We start from the raw sequence: 23,382 nt of genomic DNA on the forward strand, positions 1-23,382 counted from the left end.
GGGCCTGCTCACACACGTGCCCACGTACTTTCATACCCTCATACCTGCCAGATCTGTGACCAGGAAGCTGCCATTCGTCCACAGATAGAGCCAGTGCTGGAAGGCCTGGCATTTCTGCACGGCCTCCGAGCTGCCTGATGCTGGTGCAGCAGCACAGCCCCATTCCCGGGAACAGTAAGGCTCCAGGGGCTTGCCCAGGTCCTCCTCCAGCGTAGCATATGGGATATTGTTTGCAGGCCGGTAGATCAGATACAGTGGAATGATCCTAAACACAGTTTCACCTGCAGTGAGCAGGAAGTAGGGTGGCAGAAAGCTCCCACCTCCATCTCAACTGGATCTAAAAGGAAGACCCTTCCAAGAAAGAAGTCCCAGCTCTGAGCCTGGAGGGCAACAAGGGAGGGGAGCTCCGCCCTGAGTTCAGGAAAGGAAATGGAGGCATTGACTTCTGAGTCCTCTCTATTCTCTGAGGTCAGAGGGAGTAGAACTGGACCACGCTATGGACACAGGAGGACTCTGTGCTTAAGGGAGGAACTGAGACCAGCATGTGTCAGAAAGGAACCCCTCCTGAGAAGATTCAACCAGACTGTGGCTCAATGTCAGCTAGACCCCAATATTCAAGAGCAGGCGAGTGAAAATAATTACCTTTTACAGCTGACTCCTACAAACCCACACGACTCTGCCGGTTACCACAGAAGAATCCTGACCAGTGTGCCTACCACCTTCAGAGAGGCCCAGAACCTGCTATGTTCAAATTTTGCAATTAGCAGAAACTGGACAACAGGATAGGAAACTGGGGTGGCTAAGAGGAGACTGAAGACAAGAGCAGAGGCTTTCCTAAAGCAGGCAGTGAATCCTGGGCTCTCTGTTTCTAGATTTTGTAGGACCATCAAGCTGAGCACAGAGTTGGTTGTGGGCCCATCTGGACGTGGCCATAACTCAGGATGCCCCTGAGAAGCTGTGAAATCACTACACGCCCCCTCCTTGTGCACTTACTCAGGCACCTCCCCAAAGCCAGGTGCAGCCCGGGCCTCAGCTGCAAAGATTTTGCAGTACTCCCGACTCATGTTCTGGATCTTGCACCCCTGTGGATTACAGAGAACACATCCTGATCAGCAAGGAGGCTCCCTGTCCTCGCATGCCCAGCTCCATGTGGGAAGGCATCTGCTAGAGGATGCCAGGGGGCCCTGGTGATAAGTGCCAGTACCCCTGTGGACAGCAAGGAGGCCGCTGAATGGGCACAACACAGACCACCCACCCAGTCACTCCCTTCTTATCTCTCATATAAGGCTTCTGTGTAAGGTGTATCTGGTGGCAGTGGGAAAGGATTCTGCTGCAAAAATCTAGTTTGAAAACTAAGGCCCCAAAGATGTAACTTCAGGCTACACCTCAGGCTCTCAAAGATCATCCCAGGACCCTCACGGGTTGAGGCTGAGATGGCTTCTGCCTCTGTACTGGGCTTTCCTACAGGACCCGGGCTGGGAAAAGGGAGGAGGGGAGAGAATGCAGGACGGCCGTGGGAATGGGACACAGTACCTGAATGGTGACATCGTAGTTTCTTCCCAGGAGGGAAGTCTCACTGCTGGGCCCAAACACCAGCGGGCTGGACACCTTGATGACACACGTGCGGCCCGACTCAAAGATAGGCTCCAGCCCGTAGATGACCTTGGCCTGGGAGGCCTTCCGAAGGCTGTACCTATGTCCACCCCCTCGTAGATCCTCGCTCACCAGGCGCCCAAAGAGCTTGTCCCCCCAGCAGCCAGAGTCAGCCAGACCCTTAGCAAACACCATGGGAGTCATTTCAATCTCTTCTCCAACTGAAGGGAAACAGGAAAAACATGGAAACTACAAGCTCCTGCCTCATAGATGTGGGGTCTATAGGGCAGGAAAAGGCTGGAACGGTCTCCCACCCGCCACCCGGTGTGCTCACTCTCTGTCCATTATTGCTCTTTGGTGTACACCGTGGGTCCGCTACCAGACTGTGAGCTCCCGAGGGCAGAAACTATATCTGATACATGCCGTCGTGTAAGTGCTCAAGAGTGCCCATCACATAGTAAGAACATGGTTAGTGGTGTGGAAGGCAGGGGTTTTCTGTGGAAGTGGCAATCTATAATAAAAGCGTGATATGCTAATTAGACCGGATGTCCTTCTGGACATCCTTCTGGACAACCTTCCGGACGAAGCCAGGGCTGTGAGGGAAGCCCGGTCTTGGGTGCCTGCCAGCGGTTGGAGGGAAGCCCAGGTCCCAGAGGGAAGCTGGTGCCAGCAGCCAGGGGCAGAAAGGCCTACTCTTGCATGAATTTCGTGCATCAGGCCTCTAGTCAATACAAAAAACCAGAATTACTTTGTTTTAGAATTAGGTGTTTTGATCAAATGAATAATTGATTCCATCTCAAGCAACATCTTCGACTCTAACAAAAAGTTTTCAGGACCAATCCAGTAGCAGGATACCCCCCTCATGCTCAGATTATAACCACTAAATACCATTTCCCACTAAAAGGAACCAGAGCTCCCTGAAGAAGTGGTTGATTCCAGGCCTAGGGCAGAACATCTACTGGATGGACCTGAATCATCTTGTCAGACCAGAAAAGAAAGAAGCTATTGGAAATGACTGGAGCCTGGCCAGCATGGCTCAGTGGTTGAGCACTGACCTACGAACCAGGAGGTCATGGCTCGATTCTGGTCAGGGCACATGCCCACGTTGTGGGCTCAATCTCCAGTGTGGGGCATGCAGGAGACAATCAATGATTCTCTCTCATCATTGATGTTTCTATCACTCTCTCCCTCTCCCTTCCTCTCTGAAATCAATAAAAATATATTTTTAAAAAAGGAAAAGATCACCCTTAACATACATATATATATACTAGAGGCCTGGTGCACAAATATTTGTGCACTTGGGAGGGGGGGTCCCTCAGCACCCCCGTGCCCTCTCACAGTCTGGGACCCCTTGGGGAGTCAGTTTGCATATTACCCTTTTATTATATAGGATATGTGTGTGTGTGTGTGTGTGTGTGTGTTTAATAAAACAACTGGAGGTCTGTCAAAAGGACAGAGGAACCAACCTTCTGAAGGGGCTTCCACTCGCCAAAATTAGACAATCTTACCAACAAAAATGAATAATTTCTGCAACATATCAAATATATCAAAAATCTCTATGTTCACAATTATAACTGAACCCTCTCCCCCCTGCACCAAACAAACACAAAACAAGTCTTTCTGGTGACCTTTGGAGGATACCAGGGTACCAACGCAGGGTAACCAAATAACCATTTCTCCTTTATAGAAGAAAAACAATTAATGAATGAAAAAGAAATGATAGAATTAAAACACTCCATGTTGCAAACTCTAATGAAGTAATGAATTTAGACAATAATCAGTGACTATTAAAACCCCTAGATAACAACATGGGTGTATCAGATACAGTTTTTTAACTTTTAAAGGGGATGGATCACGCAGAAAACTCCTGAATGGACCCAGTAATCAATCTTAACGTTACTAAAAGTAAAACAATCAGTTGTTATGTGAGTCCAGATAAGATGCAAAAGAAAACACACTGCACACGTGTGAAGTGGCCTTGCCAAAACAATTATACGTGACTCTGACCAAGCTTCTCGATCTTTTAGAGACGCACATGGATGGGGCAACATGTTCAATGATTTTATAGCCAACAAAATCTAGAATGTAAGAATTCTACACAGCACATGGCTTCAACAAATAAATAACAAAGAGGGCCCGGCTGGTGTGGCTCAGTGGTTGAGCTTCAACCTATGAACCAGGGGGTCACAGTTTGATTCCTGGTCAGGGCATATCACCTGGGTTGCGAGCTCAATCTCCAGTGAGGGGAGTGCAGGAGGCAGCCAATCAATGATTCTCTCTCACCATTGCTGTATCTCCCTCTCTCTTCCTCTCTGGAATTAATAAAAATATTTAAACAAATAAATAAATAGTAAGGAGAGAAAAAAATTGAGGGTGAAAGAACTTACATATCTGACAGACTTATGAGATATGTCAGCTCAACACAATGAGTGGTTTCTAATTCAAATAAACCAAAATTTGTGAGACAACCAGGAAAATAGGATTGGATATTTGATGATATTAAAGAATTACTACAGGCATACCTCAGAGATACTGCATGTTTGGCTCTAGACCATTGCGATAAAGCAAGTATTGCAATAAAGGGAATATAATATTTTTGCTGGTAGAGGGTCTTGCACTCAATTTGTAAAAAATGCAACATCTTTGGAGCACAATAAAGGAAGGTATGCCTATACTGAGTTTTTAAGTATGAGTTAGATTTGATATTATTTTTGATTTTATAACTGAACAGAAGCCACTGGTTGAATCAATGAGTGATTAAATGAGTGAATGAATGAAGGAATTAATGTTTTAATTGGCCAATGAAGCTCTAGGAATCTTTCCATCACCAGCAACCTTCACAGTCTAATCCTTAGCATGTCTCTTGCAGGAGCAACACAGACTCTTCCTCTCATGTTTGGACCTTTAAAATGCTTATCAAATGTTGGGGTACATCACAGTCACCAGGGCGCCTACTAGAAATGCAATTTTCCTAGGTCCTTCCCCAGAAATAGTGATTAAGGGGATCTGCAGTGGGACCTAAGAAAGTGCATTTCCACCAGGCTCCCGTGTGAATCTAATGAACAGACCACTGTGAGAAATCCTGGGAAGGGTGCTGGGCAGGGTAAGATGTGCCCTGGAGGCCTGTCCTGCCCTTCCTCAAGCACTCTGACAAAGGCAAAGGGCACAGAGCTGAGTTAACTCCTGTGGAAAGGGCCCCCTTAGCCACCTCTGCCTCCATCTTCTGAAATAGCCGTCCTCCTCTATCCTCCTCCTCTAGCATCTCCTGAACTAGGAGGCAAAGAGTAGCTGTCTGTGAAGGCAAACATGGCATTGGAACAGATTCCAAGTCCTTGGAGAAGGCCCCCTACAGATGGCAGGGCAGGGATGAAGGCCACCCGCTCCTCCCCCAAGGTGCTCCGTACCTTCACCTTCTTCTCTGGAGATGAATCCTGACAACACTGTGTGGAGAAAAAGAAGAGAGAGCAGCTGTCCTCAGAGTGGTCTGCCCAGGGAGAGCACCATCTCTGCAGATGACTGCTGCCCTCCCTCAGGAGCGAGGCCAGGCAGACCCAGGGCAAACTCACCCTCGGGGCTGAGGCAGAAGTCCGTGGAGGCCGAGCCGTGCTCGTTGTGGATGGTGCATCGGTACATGCCACAGTCCCCAGGGGACGCCTGCACGATGGCCAAGGCCGCCGGCCCCTCGTCCCCTGCACTGCAGAGAGTGGAGACCCTTCCTGTGAGAGCCATCACCACGGCACAGCCAGGGCCAGAAGGAGGTCCTGGGGCTCCTCAGACCCGGCTCTCAGGCTGCTGGGAGCTCTGGGGCGGGCAGCAAGGTACTGTGGTTAAGGTCACACAGGTCTGGTTTGCAGTCCTGACACTCACTGGGCAAGTGACTCAATACCTCTGAGCCTCTACCTTCCCCCTCTCTACTGTGAGAATGACAGAATCTCCCTCGTACAGTTACTGTGAGGGTTAAGTGAGTGACAGACCTAAATGAGGACAATGCCCAACATTATGATTTTATGATTGCTGTAATTAGGGAGCCAGTCAGGGGAGCTAGCCTCCAGACAGCTTACCTCCTGCCCACTTCGCCCACTGGGTGCAGATCCTTGGCCCATGTCAAGACTGAGTCACTAAGAATGTTGAAAAACTGGCACCAGAGCTTCAGGCTGCCCGAAGCATCAGGAAACTGCTCCACTCGAATCTTTCGAATTACCTGTGGGGCTGGGAGCAGGGGACCAGGGAAGAGGACTAAGCTCCTCTCCTCCATCTTGTGCCCTCTCTGGCCCTGCCCCTGCTTCCCTGGGTGTCCCTGCTGGAACAGGCTGAGAGAACACAGGATTCAAGTCTCCACACAACCCCACTCCTTCACAATGCCCAGCTGCGCCCCACCTCTATCTCTGAAGCATCTTCCCTGACCCCGAAAACACACATCCTAGCTAGAAAGAACCCACTCTAAAACCCCTTTCACAAGCCAGGGCGAGCCTTCCAGCTGAGGATACAGACAGCAGTCGAAAGAGAAACTTCTGGCCCTGGCCGGTGGAGCTCAGTAGAGAGAGTGTCAGCCGTGCACCAAAGAAAGTGCTGGCGGGTTCGATTCCGGGTCAAGGGCACATACCTGAGTTGCAGGTTCTCCAGCCCTAGTTGGGGTTCGTATGGGAAGCAACCAATCGATGTGTCTCTCTCACATCGATGTTTGCCTTCCTCTCCTTCTCTCTCTCTCTCTTCCTCCCTCCCTTCCTCCCTCCCTCCCACTCACTCTAAAAAGCAATGGGAAAAATTATCCTCGGGTGAGGATTAAAAAAACACCAAAACAAAACAAAAGAGGAACTTCCATTTGCATTCCAGGCCCCTAACTCTAGGAACTTGCATTTGAACCCCGTCCCTACCACTCTATACTCATGGGACAAGTCTGGAAAGAGGGGATTATGGTGATGATGATGACAGAGGTAGGATGCCGTGGATGTCAATCTCTGTGCTGAGTACTTGATTTATTCTATTTTATTTAACCCCTTGCAATGTTACAAAGTTGCTTCCATTACCATCTCCAAGTGGCAGAGCCAGGAGAAGAAGGCCTTCCTGATTGCAAAGCCTGTGGGATTAGGATGCAAGAATATCTTTAGGAGGTCTCTGTAAATCCCTAGCAGGCACGCGCCACTCTAGCAGCTGCAGCAATGTCCTTGGCTGGGCAGCCCTCTCTGCGGAGCCACACCCCAGTCCCCACCACTGCTCACCTTTGAGCAGGTCCTTGGCTTTCCTCTGCTTGCCCGGGCTTTCCTGCTTGCCTTCATCCAGGGTCGGCTCTGCATCCAGCCCACTGGGCTTGGGGCTGGAGCCCAGGTCTCCTGCTGCCTGCTCCTCCTCGGCCTGTGGCACCTCCAGCAGGCCTGCCTTTCGGCCCTGGGTAGGAGAGCGCTTCTCCCGCCCTACAGTCCCTGGGGACCCAGGAGAAAGGCCCTTTCTGGGCCCCCGGGGGGAAACCGTGGGGCTCTCCCTCTCTTCAGGCTTGGCTGCCTCCCCATCCCCTGCTGCTCTGGCCTTTGGGAGAAACCTCTTCCTCCGGGCCCCCAGAGCCAGTTCCTCAGGGGTGGCTGCAGGGAGACCTGCTGGCGCCTCCTGTGGGACCTCCTCCTCTCGGGAGGGTTCCTGGGCTCTGCTCTCTGCTGAGAGGGGTCTCTGACCAGAGGCTGCCTGCCCACCTGCCTCCCCCAGCAGACGTCCCCCACTGCTCTCCTGAGAGGTTCCCAGGAGGCCAGACCTCTCAAGGGGAACCTCTCCGTCACCCTTACTGGATTCTTCTGAGGTCAGCCCAGGGTCCTCCTCCTCGCCTACCACGATGGTAGGCACGGTGAGGGGGCTGGAGCCAGGGCTCCGGGCAGCAGCCAGGGCCTGCTGGCCAGCCTGCACCTCACGGTCCAGGAGGCCAGTGATGCGGCGGGAGGTACAGGGGCTGAGCAGTAGCGTCTGTGCACTCTGCACCAGATGGTCGTTTTCCACTCGCTCCAGGATGCGCCGTGATGTCTGCGGACTCAGACCAGCCACTTCCAGAGTGGGGGCCAGTGTGGGTGAGGGTGCCAAACCCCTGGGGGCAGCTCCTTCCTGGGACTTTGTGCCCCCTCTACTCGTCTCTGTGCTGGATAGCTTTAGCAGGAGAAGCAAGTAGTTCTTCAGGGAATCTATGAGACCAGGGTCACAGCTCTGGGTGCCTGAGGGCCTCCCTTCCACATCTGACATCTTGGCGCAGGCTCCCTCATTGCTGGCTGCTATGGTTTCTGGTGGGTGATTCTGGGTGGGGGTCCCAGACCCCAGGTGCACTGAGGGTGCAGAACTCAGCAAGGCCTGGTCCCCAGAGGGCAAGAAGGCAGCTGCACTTATGTGCTGAGAAGTGGGGGTGCTGGGCAGCCCCTGCTGTGAGCTGTCGGTCAGGCCAGTACCAGCAGGAGAAGGCAGAGTAGGCACATCTGGGCTCAGGCCGGCGGGAGGACAGCCTCCCAGATCCACAGAAAGCACCTCCCCCGGCTGCTCCTCCTTGGGGCACTGGAACAGGCTATCCTCTGGCTTGTCCTTGACCGGACCTGACCACTCCGGCCCCCAACATCTCCCTCCTCCCTTCTGCTCCAAGCTATCCTCAGGAAGCAGCTGTGCTGGGAGCCTGAGGCGCCCTGACAGGGGACCCAGCACCGTTTCCTCTTGGTTACCAGAGGCCGTTTCTGCTGCCTCTCCAGATCTGAGCATGAAGCCAGGTTTTTCTGGGACAGAGGACCTTTCTGGGCTCTGCTCAACACATGCAATAATCTGGGAACTGGAACCCTCTGAAGGTGAGGGTGCAGGGGCTCTGGACTGTGGGCTGAGGTTGGTCACTGACTTCTTCTCTGACTGCACTTTAACAGTTACGGGTACACTCCCCTCTGACTGTGTCCCCCTATCTTCCTGTATCCTGTCTTCCTGTGTCTTCGCGCCTGCCTGTGTCTTTCTGTCCTCCTGTGTCCTTTCCGCCTGTGTCCCTGTCCTGCCCTGTGCTACCACATCCTTCTGGGAACTCCTGTCTGACTCTGTCCTCTCACTTTCTTGTGTCACAATGTCCATCTGTGTCTTCCTGTCTGCCTGTGTCCTCCCGTCCACCTGCATCTTCCCATCAGCCTCTGTATTCTTCATGCCTCCATGTCTCCAGTCAGCGTATGTTCTGCTCTCCTGGGTTTCTGTATCCATGGGCTCAATGATGCTCTGACTTCTGGGGGTGCTGCCACCAGCAGAGGCTATACCAGTGCTGCTGCTGCTGGCCGATACAGTAGGAACCATGGTCGCCTGCGACTCCGGGACCTGAGAACACATGGACAAAAGCAAGAACTTAACTCATGGCCTCAGGATCTGCAATCTGGCATCCCAGCCTCCTCTGATCTTATCCAAACTGCCTTTATGGGAATCCTGCCACCTGGTTTCTGGGGCCCACAGGGGTTGGGAGGCAAAGGCTATGTGACAAAGTGCCAAAGCTGCCCACCCCAACCCGATCCCAGAATCTAGACCAGGGAATCCCCAGCACCCAGGTCCAGCCTGGCCCTTCTCCCCTCTCCCTGAAGAAATCCTGCCTTTCCTGAAAGAAGCTGCTCGTGTGCATCCCACCTGCCCCTGGCATTTGGAGGGGAGTTGTCCCCCAGGGCTTCTGAGCATTCCTCCTGCCCCTCATTGCCCTGGATAGAATGATTATGGGTGAAGTGCGGCTATATATCACCTCACTCTTCACAACAATATGAGATAGCTTTGTGAAAATCTTTTCGATATGAAAACACTGATGGTCTGATTTGTCCGTTACCAGATAGTAAATGGCAGAATTTAGTTTAGAAGCCAGGTGTGCCTAGCTCCAAATCCCATGTTCTTTGCTGTTATATTATAATGCCACCCATTTAAGTTCTAATTAAAGGATTTATTATTTAAACATAAACATAGTAGTATAAGATAGTAATCTGCCTCTTTCCTCCTGGATGTCATCAAAACCAACAAAGTAAACAAGAAAACAAACAAACTCTACTGTTATGAAACTGGAGGTAAATAAAACTCACAGTCTAAAAAATAAATAAAAATGGGCCAGTTTTGTCAAAAGTGGACAGATTCAACACTGGGCGGCTGAGCCGGAACAAAAGCTGTGTGGAGGAAATAATCAGTGAAACAGCTCAGACGGTGAATAGTGAAACCGTTCAGGAGGTTTCAGAATATGGCATCAAAAGTTATTGTACATAAAGGACTCATCCTAGGGAGATAAGCCCCCAAACTTCACCTACAAGAGCTATAGGATCCTGGAGGGCTGGATGGAAATCAAGCAAAAACCCTAAGGGAGGTGTCCAAGGAAACAGGGAAAGGTACACTACTAGCCCAGCCAGTGTGGCTCAGTGGTTGAACATCGGCCTATGAACCAGGAGGTCACGGTTCAATTTCTGGTCAGGGCACATGCCGGGGTTGCGGGCTTGGTCCCCAGTGGGGGAACTGTGGGAGGCGGCCAATCAGTGATTCTTTCTCATCATTGATTCTCTCTCCTTTCCTTTCTGAAATCAATAAAAATAAAAATTTAAAAGTACACTACTAAAGAATCCTCCTGAAAACTGCTAAGCTAAGAAAATTATTTTTGAACATACAAGGAGTTAAGAAATATGTGCCCTGCTTGAGGAAACTTCTAGAGAACAAACTTCACTCAACTAAAGGTGATTAGAAAAACCATAGCCAAAGAATTGATGAGAATGAAATATATAACTGTAGAACCAAGACTAAAACCATAGGAGCTTGGAGTGGCAGATCAGAATGTCAATGTTTTATGCCCTGACAATACAGAAACTATTTAACTAGCACAAAAGGGGAAGGGGGAAGGTGACAAGTGGAGTAAATCCCTTAAATGTCTGACCTATACAAGCCAGGAACCAAAGACATTACTCAAAGCTAAAAAGCCAGGTAATATGGAAATAGAAGATGTTTAACTAATACAAATAAAATCACTTAGAAATAAAATTTTAGACTAATAGGAGATGGAAAATAAAAGGGGAAAATGGTGGGAAGGAAGTGGAAACTATCCTTGCCCACTATAAAAAATTTAAAAAGACACTGACTGAAAAGATAAAATAATTAATGATATATATAAAATTTAAATTACAGCCTTGGCCAGTGTTCTCAGTGGTTAGAGCAGTGGTTCTCAACCTTCTGGCCCTTTAAATACAGTTCCTCATGTTGTGACCCAACCATAAAATTATTTTCGTTGCTACTTCATAACTATAATGTTGTTACTGTTATGAATCATAATGTAAATATCTGATATGCAGGATGGTCTTAGGCGACCCCTGTGAAAGGGTCGTTCGACTACCAAAGGGGTCGCGACCCACAGGTTGAGAACTGCTGGGTTAGAGCATCCCAAGGACCAAAGGGTTGTAGATTTGATTCCCCATCAAGGGCATGTATCTGGGTTGTAAGTTTGATCCTGGGAACCGGTCAGGGCGTGTGCGGGAGGCATCCAGTCAACAATGTGTCTCTCTCACAGTGATGTTTCTCTCTCTGTGTCACCCCCTCCCTTCCACTCTCTCTGAAAAATGAATGGAAAAAAAAAATATCCTCGGCCCCACTAAAAAAAATTAATGTAAAAGATATCTTTGGGTGAGGATTAACAACAAATGTTAATTATAAATTACTATACACAAACACTTCTAAGTATCAGAAGAACCACACACAACACCAAAGCAAACAGATCATATAATAATTTTTAAAATATACAATGAAAATATATATTAATTAGGAAATTTACAGTTACTTTACTGAATATAGAATTTTGAATGAATGATATGAGTAGAGAAAAATAGAAGAGTTTGGTAAATATCAGGAGCCATTAAATGTTAAGTCTGACTGAGCAAAGAATTTTAATAAAAACACTCCTCCAACTTCTCTTATAATCAGTAAGATATTAACAGACAAAAATACCTTGGAGCCAACAAATAGCAATTAGTAACATATTAGAAACTTCTTTTAATTTCTGATATTCTAGGATTAGGATATATTAATATGGACATGAAGTCTATAATTTACAAAGAAAATTCTGACTTTGCACACAAGGCTCATGAAAAAAGAACTTTTGGCTAAAGCTATCTTCCCTTCTCTCACCCTAGCTCAGTGGTCGACAAACTGTGGCTCGCAAGCCACATGCGGCTCTTTGGCCCCTTGAGTGTGGCTCTTCCTAAGCCTTAGGAGTACCCTAATTAAGTTAATAGCTCTTCCACAAAAACCGACTTCTGTGCGTGCACGGGCAAGTTTCAATCGCACTGTACATGTGGCGCCCGCACGTGGTATTTTGTGGAAGAGCCACACTCAAGGGGCCAAAGAGCCGCATGTGGCTTGCGAGCCGCAGTTTGCCGACCACTGGCCTAGCTGATCAGTTCCTGAGTGCAACTGAACCCACTTCCTCAGTTCTTCAACATCTGTTCCCTCTCTGTCTCTACTGCCAATATTCATTGCAGTGCAGTTTACAATTGCCAAAGATTAGAAATTACCTAAATTCCATCAACACAGGACTGATTCAATGAATTATGGTACAACCCATTCCAAATAAATAAAATAAACATACAAATAAAAAAGAAGCAAGGTTCGGCCCGGCCAGCATGGCTCAGTGATTGAGCATCAACCTATGAACCAGGAGGTCACGGTTCGATTCCCTGTCAGGGCACATGCCCGAGTTGTGGGCTTGATCCCCAGTAGGGGGCATGCAGGAGGCAGCTAATCAATGATTCTCTCTTATTAATGTTTCTCTCTCTGCCCCCACCTCTTCCTTCCTCTCTGAAATCAATAAAAAAAATTTTAAAGCAAGGTATGAGCTAGAAAGTATCATATACCACCTTTATGTAGAAAATACACAGATACACACACATATATGTAAATGCACAGAAAATAGCTCTGGAAGAATGCTCAAGGTACCAGTAATGGAGACTGACTTCAGGAAGAGGAAGTGGGTGGTGGGGATAAGGAAGGAGGGAAGATTTAATATTCTCCAATACCTTTTTAAAAAATATATATTTTATTGATTTTTTACAGAAAGGAAGGGAGGGGGATAGAGAGTTAGAAACATCGATGAGAGAGAAACACCCATCAGCTGCCTTCTGCACACCCCCTACTGGGGATGTACCCACAACCAAGGTACATGCCCTTGACCAGAATCGAACCTGGGGCTCTTCAGTCCACAGGCCGATGCTCTAGCCACTGAGCCAAACTGGTCAGGGCTCCTTTTATACCTTTTATACTTTTTGAGTTTTATACCACATGCATGACACATACTCAATGAAATTAAATTAAAATGAAAATAAGTAAATGAACCCTTCTATGATCATCGAAGCCTCTCCATCAGCAAGGGCCCCAGCAGGTATATCTCTCCAAGTTCACCTCTTGGGTTCCTCCACCCAACACAAACTTACTGTAGCAATTATAGTAAGTTAGTGCTATTTTATAAACACTTTGGTTTTACCTCTACTGGACATTCTCAACCTTTTCCTTGCTCACCTGGAGGACTTCTTCACTTCCTTGAAGACCTCATTCAAGTTTTTTTCTTCTATGAAGACTTATGAGTTCACTCCTCTTCTCCCCTTTCCACCCAAAAAATTAGTGGCTTCCTACCCATGTACCCATGGCAAATGTACTTGGTTGTGTCAGGATATAAGTTCCTTTCGGCCTCTGAGGTTGTAGTTGCAATGCAAGTTCTGTTTTCAAAGCCTCTGCTGCGCTGTCCTCTCTGTATGCCATCCAGTGGCCGGTCTGGGATTTGAACGATAGTCTCTTAGTTACAGTCTCAACATTTTTGATACGCTGTTCAGAACCAGATGCATGTGTGAACAGCTTGGGAATAAGTCCAGGACTTTATAAACAGCTTATGAAGTCATTTTCCCGTACTTCCCCCTCTCCAGGATCTCCCCTGTACTTTCTGTCACATAACAGGGTCTTCATTTACCCCTCTCTGTCACATACTTCCTTACATGAGCCTGATTCCTGGGCCAAGGAAGAGACCCAGGACTAAAAACGAACAAACAAACAAAAACAAAAACAGGGGTTCATCCCACCCTCTTGGGACCAGAGCTCCTCTGAAGGAGGGGAAATATTGCCTCTCATAAAATTTAGACACCTCTGGCCTCTGCTGCCACTAAACCACTAACAGGAGGTCCTTTTCCTAGTCCTCCAGCCTGACCAAAGCAGCGGTCGCCAACCGCTGGTCCGCAGACCACTGGTCCGTGAGGCCCGAAAGGTTGGTGACGGCTGATCTAGAGGGCTCCTGAAGCTCTCTCTGTCCAAGCTGGTGCTTACTTCTGAATTTTTAATTACATTAAGACCAGGCCAGGAAATACTAGATTAAAAAAAAAGAAAAAAGGTGAAAAAAGGTAAGCACTGCTCTGGCCAGTGTGGCTCAGTTGGTTGGGCATCATCCCATGCACTGAAAGGTTGCTGGTTCGATTCCCAGGCAGGGTGCATGCCTGAGTTACAGGCTTAAATCCCAGGTAGGGGGCATGCAGGTGGCAGCTGATAGATGTTTTGCTCTCACACTGTTGTTTCTCTCTCTCTCTCTCCCTCTCCCTTCCTCTATCTCTAAAAATCAATTTAAAAAATAAAAATAAAAACAGCGTACATTGCTAGTTAAGTGAATTCTGGTCTTCTTCCCCAATCTGTGTGTTGCCGTTTGCTTATCCAAGTTATCAAATAATTAAACAATGCATTTTGTCCATATCCTCTGACTTTGATCTGGTATATGTCTAGTCCCCTTGATTGGTTGGATAATCCCTTAAGGCAAGAATCATGTCTCTCCTCAACCTCTACTCCCTTCAATGCTCTCATAAAATACTTATATTCATGTATTCTCTAAAACTAAAGAGCCCTTATTATGGGAGGGGAGTGTCCACATTTTGGGATCATTATCCTCAGAACTTACAGGGTTTTTCAAGAGACACTCTCACCTAGCTGATGGAGCTCAGTGATGGAGTGTTAACCTATGAACCAGGAAGTCACGGTCTGAGTTGCAGGCTCCATCCCCAGTAGAGACGTGCAGGAGGCAGCCAATTGATGATTCTCTCTCATCATTAATGCTTCTATCTCTTTCTCTCTCTCCCTTCCTCTCCGAAATCAATAATATATATCACTAATAAAAGGCAAAATGCTAAAAAAATTAAAACTAAAAAAGAGACACTGGTATGATGCCAGGTGGATATGGTGCTAGGTGAGTGAGTACTTGAATTATTGGGGGGAATCAGTTCATAAATTATATAATTGTCTAACCATTATGTTGTATACCTGAAACTAGGATAAAATAATATTGAATGTCAAGTGTAATTGAGAAAAAATTTTTTTAAAGAAGAAACACTCAGGTCTCAAGGCTTTCAGCAGAGCTATACTGTCCCTCTGAGGTAAGGTGTCCCCACACTTCTGTACCTCAGCTCCAGAGAACTGAGGCAGTCTCAGAGAAGGTACCATGCGAGAGCACTAAAAAGCAGCCTTTGAGAACACTAATGGCCAGTTCCCATTCACCAAATACCTGTAGGCAAGGTTGCTTCTGCCCAGGGAGAGAGCTGTCTGAACAGCATGACTGGGCTGGAGGGAGGGTCTCTGGACAGTCTTAACAACTCAAGAGGCCTCTGTTCTGGCATCTGCTCCTCATCCATATCCAAGATGGAAGCCTAACTTGAGTTGCCAGAGATAACCCTTATTTTCAGGAAAGGAAGTAAAGACAGACTGCAGGAGGGAGGAACAGTTGGTATCATATTCCAGAAGCAGAGACCCTTAAAGTACTTAACCCTAGCAAGAGACATGCTGGACCCATATGAAGCAGACAACAGAATTTAAAAAGATATAAGAAGGCTTGAATAATTGAAATAACTACCATGCTCCCAAATGAGAAAGATAAATATTAATATATAGATTTTTTCCAAATTAATTCTTATATTTAACGCAATCCCAATCAAAATGCCAATGGTATAGAGACAGAAAGCAGATAAATTGGTGCCTGGGTCTGGGAGTGGGAACAAGGATTAACAGCAAAAAAAGAAGAGGGATCTTTTTATAATGATGGAAATGTTCTAAAACTGGATTGTGGCAATGGCTGCACAACTCTGAATTGTATACACTGAATTATATACTTTGAAGAGGTAAATGTTATGGTATATAAATTATACCTCAATAAAGCTGTTTAAAAATATATTATTTAGCAAGTTTTACTAAGAGACCATCCAAAATGCAAATCTGACTTTAGTTTTCCAGGAAAGTATTTAATAGGCTTTTGACCTTGTTAAAAATTCATCACTTTTTTTTCCTTCTTATAGGCTTACTTTCTTAGAGCAATTCATCACTTTTTTTTTTAAATGTGGGTTTTTTTTATAATAGTGAATATAAAGATACAAGGTAAAAACAAAACAAAAAATGATATATGGGAGTTTGGACAATTTCAAACAATGATTCTAAAGTTTTTCTACAGGAATAAACAAGAGAGAAGAGCTAAGAAAAATTTTTTAAACAAGTATAAGAGGGTTTCTCTGCCAGAAATTGAAACTATAATAACTAAAACAAGATCATTTTGTTGTAAGAACCAATAAACAGAATGGATTGTGACAGATGTGTATATACAGACTTTAATGTTTATAAAAATTATTATATAAAGAATCACAAACTAATAGGTAAGGGTTGAATATTAACAAATGATAATTGCAGAAATTACCCAATTAACCAAAAACTGATCTAGAGACTGATGCTTTTCTATACACGCAAATCAATTCCAGATTAATTTAAAAATCAAATGAAGTAATTCAAGCAATAAAATTTTTCTTAATAAAGATTAATATTTAACTAACCTTCACACAGGGAAGGAAAGCATAAACGTTATGGAGGAAATGGTTAAAATATACATACTGTGGCATCATATACAACCATTAAAAATGAAGTTTTTCAACTAATTTTTAGGAACCATGAGAAAATGCTCATGAAATAATGAGAAGTAGAGTGCCATGCCCAGAATAACAGCACAAATTAAATTTAAAAACTAATAAACTACATATGCAAAAAGACTTGACGTCTCTGTATGGTAGAATTATAGGTGAATTTTTAGGGCTTCGCCCCATATTTTCTACTATTACCATGTGTTTCTTTCATAATCCAACATATAATGTGTTTTTTAAAAAGATTTGGTACTGTAAAAATATGAAAAACCAGTCAACTTCAGCCACTAAAAAGCAACAGCTTCAAAATTTACACAGATGTTAAATGCATTTTTCACATTTTTTAAGTATAAAAAACTAAAAGCCACACACACTTTTTGCAAGAACAGCAGAACCTCTGCAGCCAGCCTCTTCTGTGCTCACATGGCCTGAACCCTCTCCTCTCACCTTTGAGAAGCAAGGAGGACCCTGCCAGGATCCTGGCTATGGTGCTCCCCACCCCCGTGGGTGGAGGAACCAGATTCACTACCAGACCTGGCTGCCATCCTGTCACTTCCCAAATGAAATCCCTACAGGAAAGCCCTGCTGTCCAGCCTGTGGGCTGTCAAGTACATGAGGCAGCCCCATCTGGGCCATTAGAACTCACCAAACCAGCTGCTAAAATCTCCTGAGACCAAGCATGAGGGTCATAAACAGATTCTAAAGACTGGTTTGAGGTTCACTGTACTCTAGCGCCCTCTGAACAACTGTCCACACAGACTAACTTCAGCATCCACTGAAAGAAAACCATTTCCCCTGTTCATCCTTGAAACTGATCTCTCCCTCCTTCCCCCATAAAAGTTCTCTCCATGGGAAAGGCAGCCCCTCTCTGCTCTCCATGAAGCACCCCTTTCTCCTTGCCCTCCCTGAGGTGCTGTAGCAGCTTGTACCGCACGCATGTGATTCCCTCCCAGTTCCAAGAAGCCATCTGTCCTCTGCCCGACCCCTGTAAGCACTGCTTCCAGATGCTCCTCCTGTTTCCTGGGGCCCAGGCTCTGCTCCCTCCATCCCAAGAAACAGTCTCATCTTAGTTCCCGCCAAAATGCTGTTTCCACTTAAGGTTGCCAGATTTAGCAAAACGAAACACAAGACACCAGGTTAAATTTGTATTTCAGATAAACAACCAATAATTTCTCAGTATGTGTATCCCATCTCTCTTATCCACACTACCCCTACTCTTGAAACACTTTTTTTTTCTGCCACTCATAAGAAATACTGCCTTCTTTCTGCCCCACTATAAAACACTGCCTCCCTAAACTCCTGTGAAATACTGCCTGCCCTCTGCCCCCTGAAACATGAAGCAGTGATCACACAGGACAAACTCCTTTCTGTCCATCCTCTCAATCCCAGCCCTCCCATCCACTTTCCCCGCCCCCATCAAACTCCTTAATGTTGTCCCACCCCCATCAAGTGCCTTAATGTTGTCATTCATCTGCCCGTCTCCACACAAAACATCACCTTTTAAAACAAAACAAAAACATACCACCTTTTCTCTGTTGGCTACCTGATCCCCAGAAAACGACGACACTCCTGTTCCCAGGTAAAACAGTCTACCTGTCTTCCACCAGAGTACTATCTTATACCTCCTGCCAGTTACTTAGTTCTTAATATGTACCAAGCCCTGTGCTAAGCACTCTAATTCTTGCAACAGCCCTATGAAGTATGTCTTATGATGATGATGATGTTACAACTTGCCCAAGATCACACAATGTTAAGGACAGTCAGATTTGTACACTGGTACACCTGACTCCAAAATCTTAGATAAAAACCCACATTAAATCAGAATTTCCTGGAACTCTGATCTTTTTTAAATCTTCTAATGAGCATCCAGGTCGAGACCCCACTGCATACTACAGCACACTCCTGCTCCTGTCTCCCCCAGGAAACTGTTCTCTAAGGAAAAGCCCACAGAAAACTCTCCACTGACTTCTTCCTCAACAAAAAATATCGTCTTCCTCCGCCTCCCTCTGGGGCACAGGCCCCTTGGCTGTGAACTCCCACACTGTCAGGCTGTGCTGCCCACATGCCTGGCATCTGGAGACTGGCTGGGGCAAGGTCCCCTGCTCCAGGCTGGCACTCCATCCCTACCCCACCCCTTCTATAAATATCCCACTGCTCACTGGCTGCCGAGCTGTTGTAGCAAGAGTTTCCATGAAGTCAGCTTCCCAGAGCGACCCCCAGGCACCCAGCACCCACACTTACCTCTCCTGGAGTCCTACGGCCTGCTCGCCCCTGCAAGGGGCTGTCCCTTGTGCTGTGTCTCCGCCGGGCAGGAGGTGTAGGCACCTGGGCAGAAGCCTGAGGTGGAGCATTTCCTAAGCTCTGGGCTCCGGGTTCTGGAGCTTGATTCAGGGACGAATCAGGCTTGCTGTTGGTGGTGGGCTCTCCTTTGGGCTTCGGAGGGGCAAATCTCTTCCTGTTGAAAGGCCTAGTTGGTTGAGGGGCTGAGGGTATCGTCTGGGCAGAAGCTGGAGGCCCCTTCTCACTTTTTGCCTCGCTGGGCACCTTCCCTGAGGGCATCTCTCTAGATTCCCTGCCACTTGGTGTGTGGTACCCTTCTTCCCCCTGAGGCCTGACTGCCTGGGTGCTCTCCAGATACATGTCCTTCAGGGAGAAATAGACTTCCTGGTCTGGGCCTGGGACGGGGGCTGGGACATTCTGGGCCTGGGCTGGAGAGCCCACGGCAGAGGCGGGCTTCCCGGTGCTTTCTACTCCTGAGGCCCCAGGCCCCCGTGCAGCCCTGCCTCTGGACCAGGTCTGAATCTGCTCTGCATCCATGGGCCCCTGTGTCCCACAGGAGTCAGGCTTGTCTGAACTAGGGACGCAGTTTTCAGAGCGGTGACCTCGAGCTGCCTTCTCTAACTCTGGCTTCCGTAGGCCTGGCTTAGGTTCCTCAACTTTCTTTTTCTTCTTGGCCCCTGACTCCTTGTGGGGGGGTCTCTGAGGCCCCAGCTCCATGGCCTCACAGATGTATGTCAACAGGCCATGATCCCCGTCCTCCCCATTCTCGGGGACAGCATCTCCATTGGTGGTCACCTCTCCGGGGGCAAAACTGTTGATCAGGCTTAAACCTGGCTGCTGACCAGGCTCGGCCTCCCGTTCCTGCCAAGCTGCTGAGGTCCTGTCCTCAGCCTCCCTGGTGGGGGCGGAGGGGACTGGCAGCTCAGCCCCACTCAGCCGCCGCTTTCGCTGGAAGCGGTCGGGGCTGAGCTTGCGCAGAGTATCGGCCTCTCCCGCCACCTCCTTCCCGCGCTTCCAGCTCTGCTCAATCTCACGCATCTTTGCCTCGGCCTTGCACTTCAGCTTGGCGAACCAGCGCTGGTGGATCTTGTACTCGGTCATGGTGCCCACCTCCAGGACCCCCGAGCAGGACACGATGCCCTTGGTGTTCCGGGCAGAGGCCTGGTAGATGGCAGCATCTTCTTCTTGACACCTGGAGGCAGAAGCATTAGATGCCAACTCTTCCTTCTGGGACATGAGAGGCCCCCACTCCCCACAGCCAGGGCCTCTCAGAGTTGAGCAAGCTACCCCAGCCCCTAAAAGTCCCGCTCTGAGTGCCACGCCCATCGCTCTTCAGTATAGTTGAGGAAACTAAGGCCAGCAAGAGGATGGAAGCTGATCAGGATCATGCTGTTCCAGGGGGATTAGACTTGGGGCACAGGAGAGTCCCCTTCAGAAGCAGGTGACCCACACAGCCCCTTGTGAAGGATGACACAGGAGCTTTTTTTGGCTGCAGACCTCATGGAAAATGTTTCCATGGGTCAGGACCTCCTCTTGTTGCACTCAGCTCTTTGGCTGTCACAAACACTCCCACCCTGGCCTTAGGAGATTCCAGACACTGGCAGGCAGACACAGTTCACCAGGTGGTTCAACTCAACAACACAACCCCAGCTCCAGGCCGACAGCCTGCCTGGACGTCTTCATCCAGCTGACTCTTTGCTGAGGGCAGGCTTGGGCCACAGAACCCTCAGCAGGACAGAGTCAGAGCAAGCCCGGCTCCCTTACCTGTAGAGCTGCAGTGTGTGGCGTTTGCCCTGATGCGTGATCTCATATTTTGGCAAGCCACAGAAGCGGTCCAGCTCTGTGTCATCCTTGTACCAGGTCACCTCTGGCTCTGGGTACCCTAAGAAGGAAACAGGAGATTGGGCTGCAGGAAGACCGATTTCAAAAGAGTGAGATGAGAGAACAGGATGTCATGGCTCCCCCAAACCACCTGAAGAGACTGGACTGGCACACTTGCCCGAGGCTTGCTGGCAGAACAGGGCTATCATATGGTTGAGCGTATTTTTAGAATCTAGGCCCTGTCAAAGATGAAAACTGCTCCTCTTCAGCATCTGGAAGGCAAATACGGAGGAGAAACTTCCTAGCTTCCTGGTAAGAAGAGAAGGAAGAAGTTTCTAGAAAGCCTTGGCTGGCAGTAATAAGCTTCCTTTCTTCAGTGACCTGTTCACATCCTCAACTGTAATGACAGCTCTATCCTCAGACATCTCCCCCAACACCTCAACACCAGCACCACTGCCAGGAGCCCTCCTTCTTGCATTCCAGGTTCCTGAGCAATTATTTGATGACATGGCTAAGACATCCATCCGTTCACCCATCCACCCACCAAACCATCCACACCTACCTACCCTACTGCTATGAGGCTGGCTGAAGTGTACTCCCAGCCCCTCCTCTCTGGGGACTTCCAGGTCTACCCACAAGGAGAGATTCTAACTATTAGAGTCACATAGCTGACTGGTCCAATCAGCTAATCTAATCCAAATCACTGACCTAGGATTTGGGAGTTAGGACCAAGAGACAGTCTTCCCTTGTTGTCTGGAAATATAACTTCAAAGGGGTACAACCGTGCTCTGCCACATGGACTGAGAAGCAGACTACACAGGTCTGTAGCGAGATGGAAAAATGAATTCAATGTTCAGGATAGAACAAGAGCTCGGAGCCAGAGAAAGAGTCCCAACATCCTTCCAAATACTGGCTCCCTTCCTTGCCTGGGCACGGCCGCCCTCCAGTCAATTTCATAAAGAAACCTGGCTAGCTTTACCAATGAATTCAGCTAACTACAACTGATTTGCAATACTTACTAGAAAACAAAGACTCCTAACGTACAACCCCCTCAAATATATATATTATGTGCTGACTGCCAAGTGAGGGTTATGAAGACAGAGAAGCATGGCGGACAGGGTATCTGCTCTCAGGGGACCTATTGCACAGCAAAACAAGACAAGACAGGTCCTTACACACCTGCTCTCCCTGCCCTACTGTCTATGGATAAATTGCCCACACGCCTTGCTAATGCTGCCCAGACTGGATCCCACTTCCTGTCTCATCAGGGACATCTCTCCAACAATTGTTCTGTTCTCTCCTGTATCACCAAACTTTTCCTCTCTATTATATTATTGCTATCAGCACACAGCCTGCTGCACTGTCTCCCTTCTGAAAAGGAACTTCATTTGACTCCAATCTTCTTCTCCTGCCCCTGTTTCTGTTCTCTCCTTTACAGAAAAAAACTTAGAAAGACTTGTCTGTACTTGATCTTCCATTTTCTCCTCCAATCTGGCTTTTGTACCCACCACTGCACCAGAATTGCTCTTGTCCAGGTCATCTGTGACTCAAACAGTGCCAAATCCACTGCTAATTCTTATGCCTTTTCTACCCAATCTATCAGCATTGACCCACCCCTTCTGAAACCTTCTCCTCACTTGGTCCTTCCGAGGGCTCTTCCTGCTTCACTGGCCGATTTTCCTAATCTCTTTCATCCTCACCACCTAGGCTTATAAATGTGAGATGTCCTAGGGCTCAGGACTTAGAACCATTTTCCATTTTTTCTCCAAATAATTTAGGGGATCTAATCCCATCCTGTGGCCTTTAAATATCTATATGTTCATGGCTCCCATATTTATATGTGTAGCCCAGACCTCTCCCCTGAACTCCTAGTTCTTGTTTCTCACCTGATATCCAAGCTCCTTATTCTCTCTCCCAAGCCAGTTCCCACACAGCTCAGTAAATGGCAACTCTACCCTTCTATTTTGGCTCAGGGCAAAGCCTAGAGGTAATCCTTTATTCCTTCCTTTTCTCATGTCGACTCCATCAGACAAACCTAAGAGTCCTCCCTTCAGAATAACCAGAATTGATCACTTCTTGCCATTCTCACCATCGATCTGGTCTATCACCATCATCTCACACCTCAATTTCTGCAATAACCTCCTCTCTGGTCTCACTACTCCCTCCCTGGGTCTCTTCAACCCATTCTCAGCACAGCAACCAGAGGGAGCCTTTTTAAATAACCAGACCCTAGCTGGTTTGGCTCAGTGGATAGAGCATCTGCCTGTGGACTGAAGGGTCCCTGGTTCAATTCCGGTCAAGAGCCCATGCCCAGGTTGCAGGTTCAATCCCCAGAAGGGAGCCTGCAGGAGGCAGCGAATCAATAATTCTTTTTCATCACTGATGCTTCTATTGCTCTCTTTCTCCCTTCCTCTCTCGTCAGGCCATGACGCCCCTCTGCTCAAAACACCCCAATAGCTCCCATTTCATTAAGGCCTCCTGATCTGGGGCCCATTAGCACACTGACCTCACCTCCTACCACTTGGCCTTGCCCAGTGCACTCCAGCCCATGATGCTGCAGGCTCCCTTCTCACACACCATGTGAACATCACACTGCAAGTCCTTGTCTGTCCTCACATCACTTCCTCAGAGAAGCCTCTCCCTGCACTTCTTTTTTTTTTAATTTTTTTTTTATTGCTTAAAGTATTAACAAAGGGTATTACATATGTGTCCATTTTTCCCCCCCGCCCTAGACAGTCCCCTAGCCTCCCCTATCCCCCAGTGTCTTATGTCCATTTGT

At 47.7% G+C, this 23,382-nt stretch overlaps 1 protein-coding gene across 1 annotated transcript in view; it reads right to left on the reverse strand.

Moving 5' to 3' along the window:
* ALPK3 (alpha kinase 3) overlaps positions 1-23,382 on the reverse strand; it is a gene marked incomplete at its 5' end in the record, with an annotated part of 41,207 nt that overhangs the window by 5,553 nt on the left and 12,272 nt on the right. Inside the window, 9 exons of the mRNA XM_006761978.1 lie at positions 45-265; positions 994-1,082; positions 1,534-1,814; positions 4,998-5,033; positions 5,160-5,287; positions 5,655-5,802; positions 6,813-8,898; positions 18,744-19,974; positions 20,547-20,664. Of these exons, the coding sequence (XP_006762041.1) occupies positions 45-265; positions 994-1,082; positions 1,534-1,814; positions 4,998-5,033; positions 5,160-5,287; positions 5,655-5,802; positions 6,813-8,898; positions 18,744-19,974; positions 20,547-20,664 (4,338 nt within the window). The remainder of the gene's footprint in view (positions 1-44; positions 266-993; positions 1,083-1,533; positions 1,815-4,997; positions 5,034-5,159; positions 5,288-5,654; positions 5,803-6,812; positions 8,899-18,743; positions 19,975-20,546; positions 20,665-23,382) is intronic.

Source organism: Myotis davidii, unplaced genomic scaffold, assembly GCF_000327345.1.
Source record: "Myotis davidii unplaced genomic scaffold, ASM32734v1 scaffold898, whole genome shotgun sequence".
Taxonomy (NCBI): Eukaryota; Metazoa; Chordata; class Mammalia; order Chiroptera; family Vespertilionidae; genus Myotis; species Myotis davidii.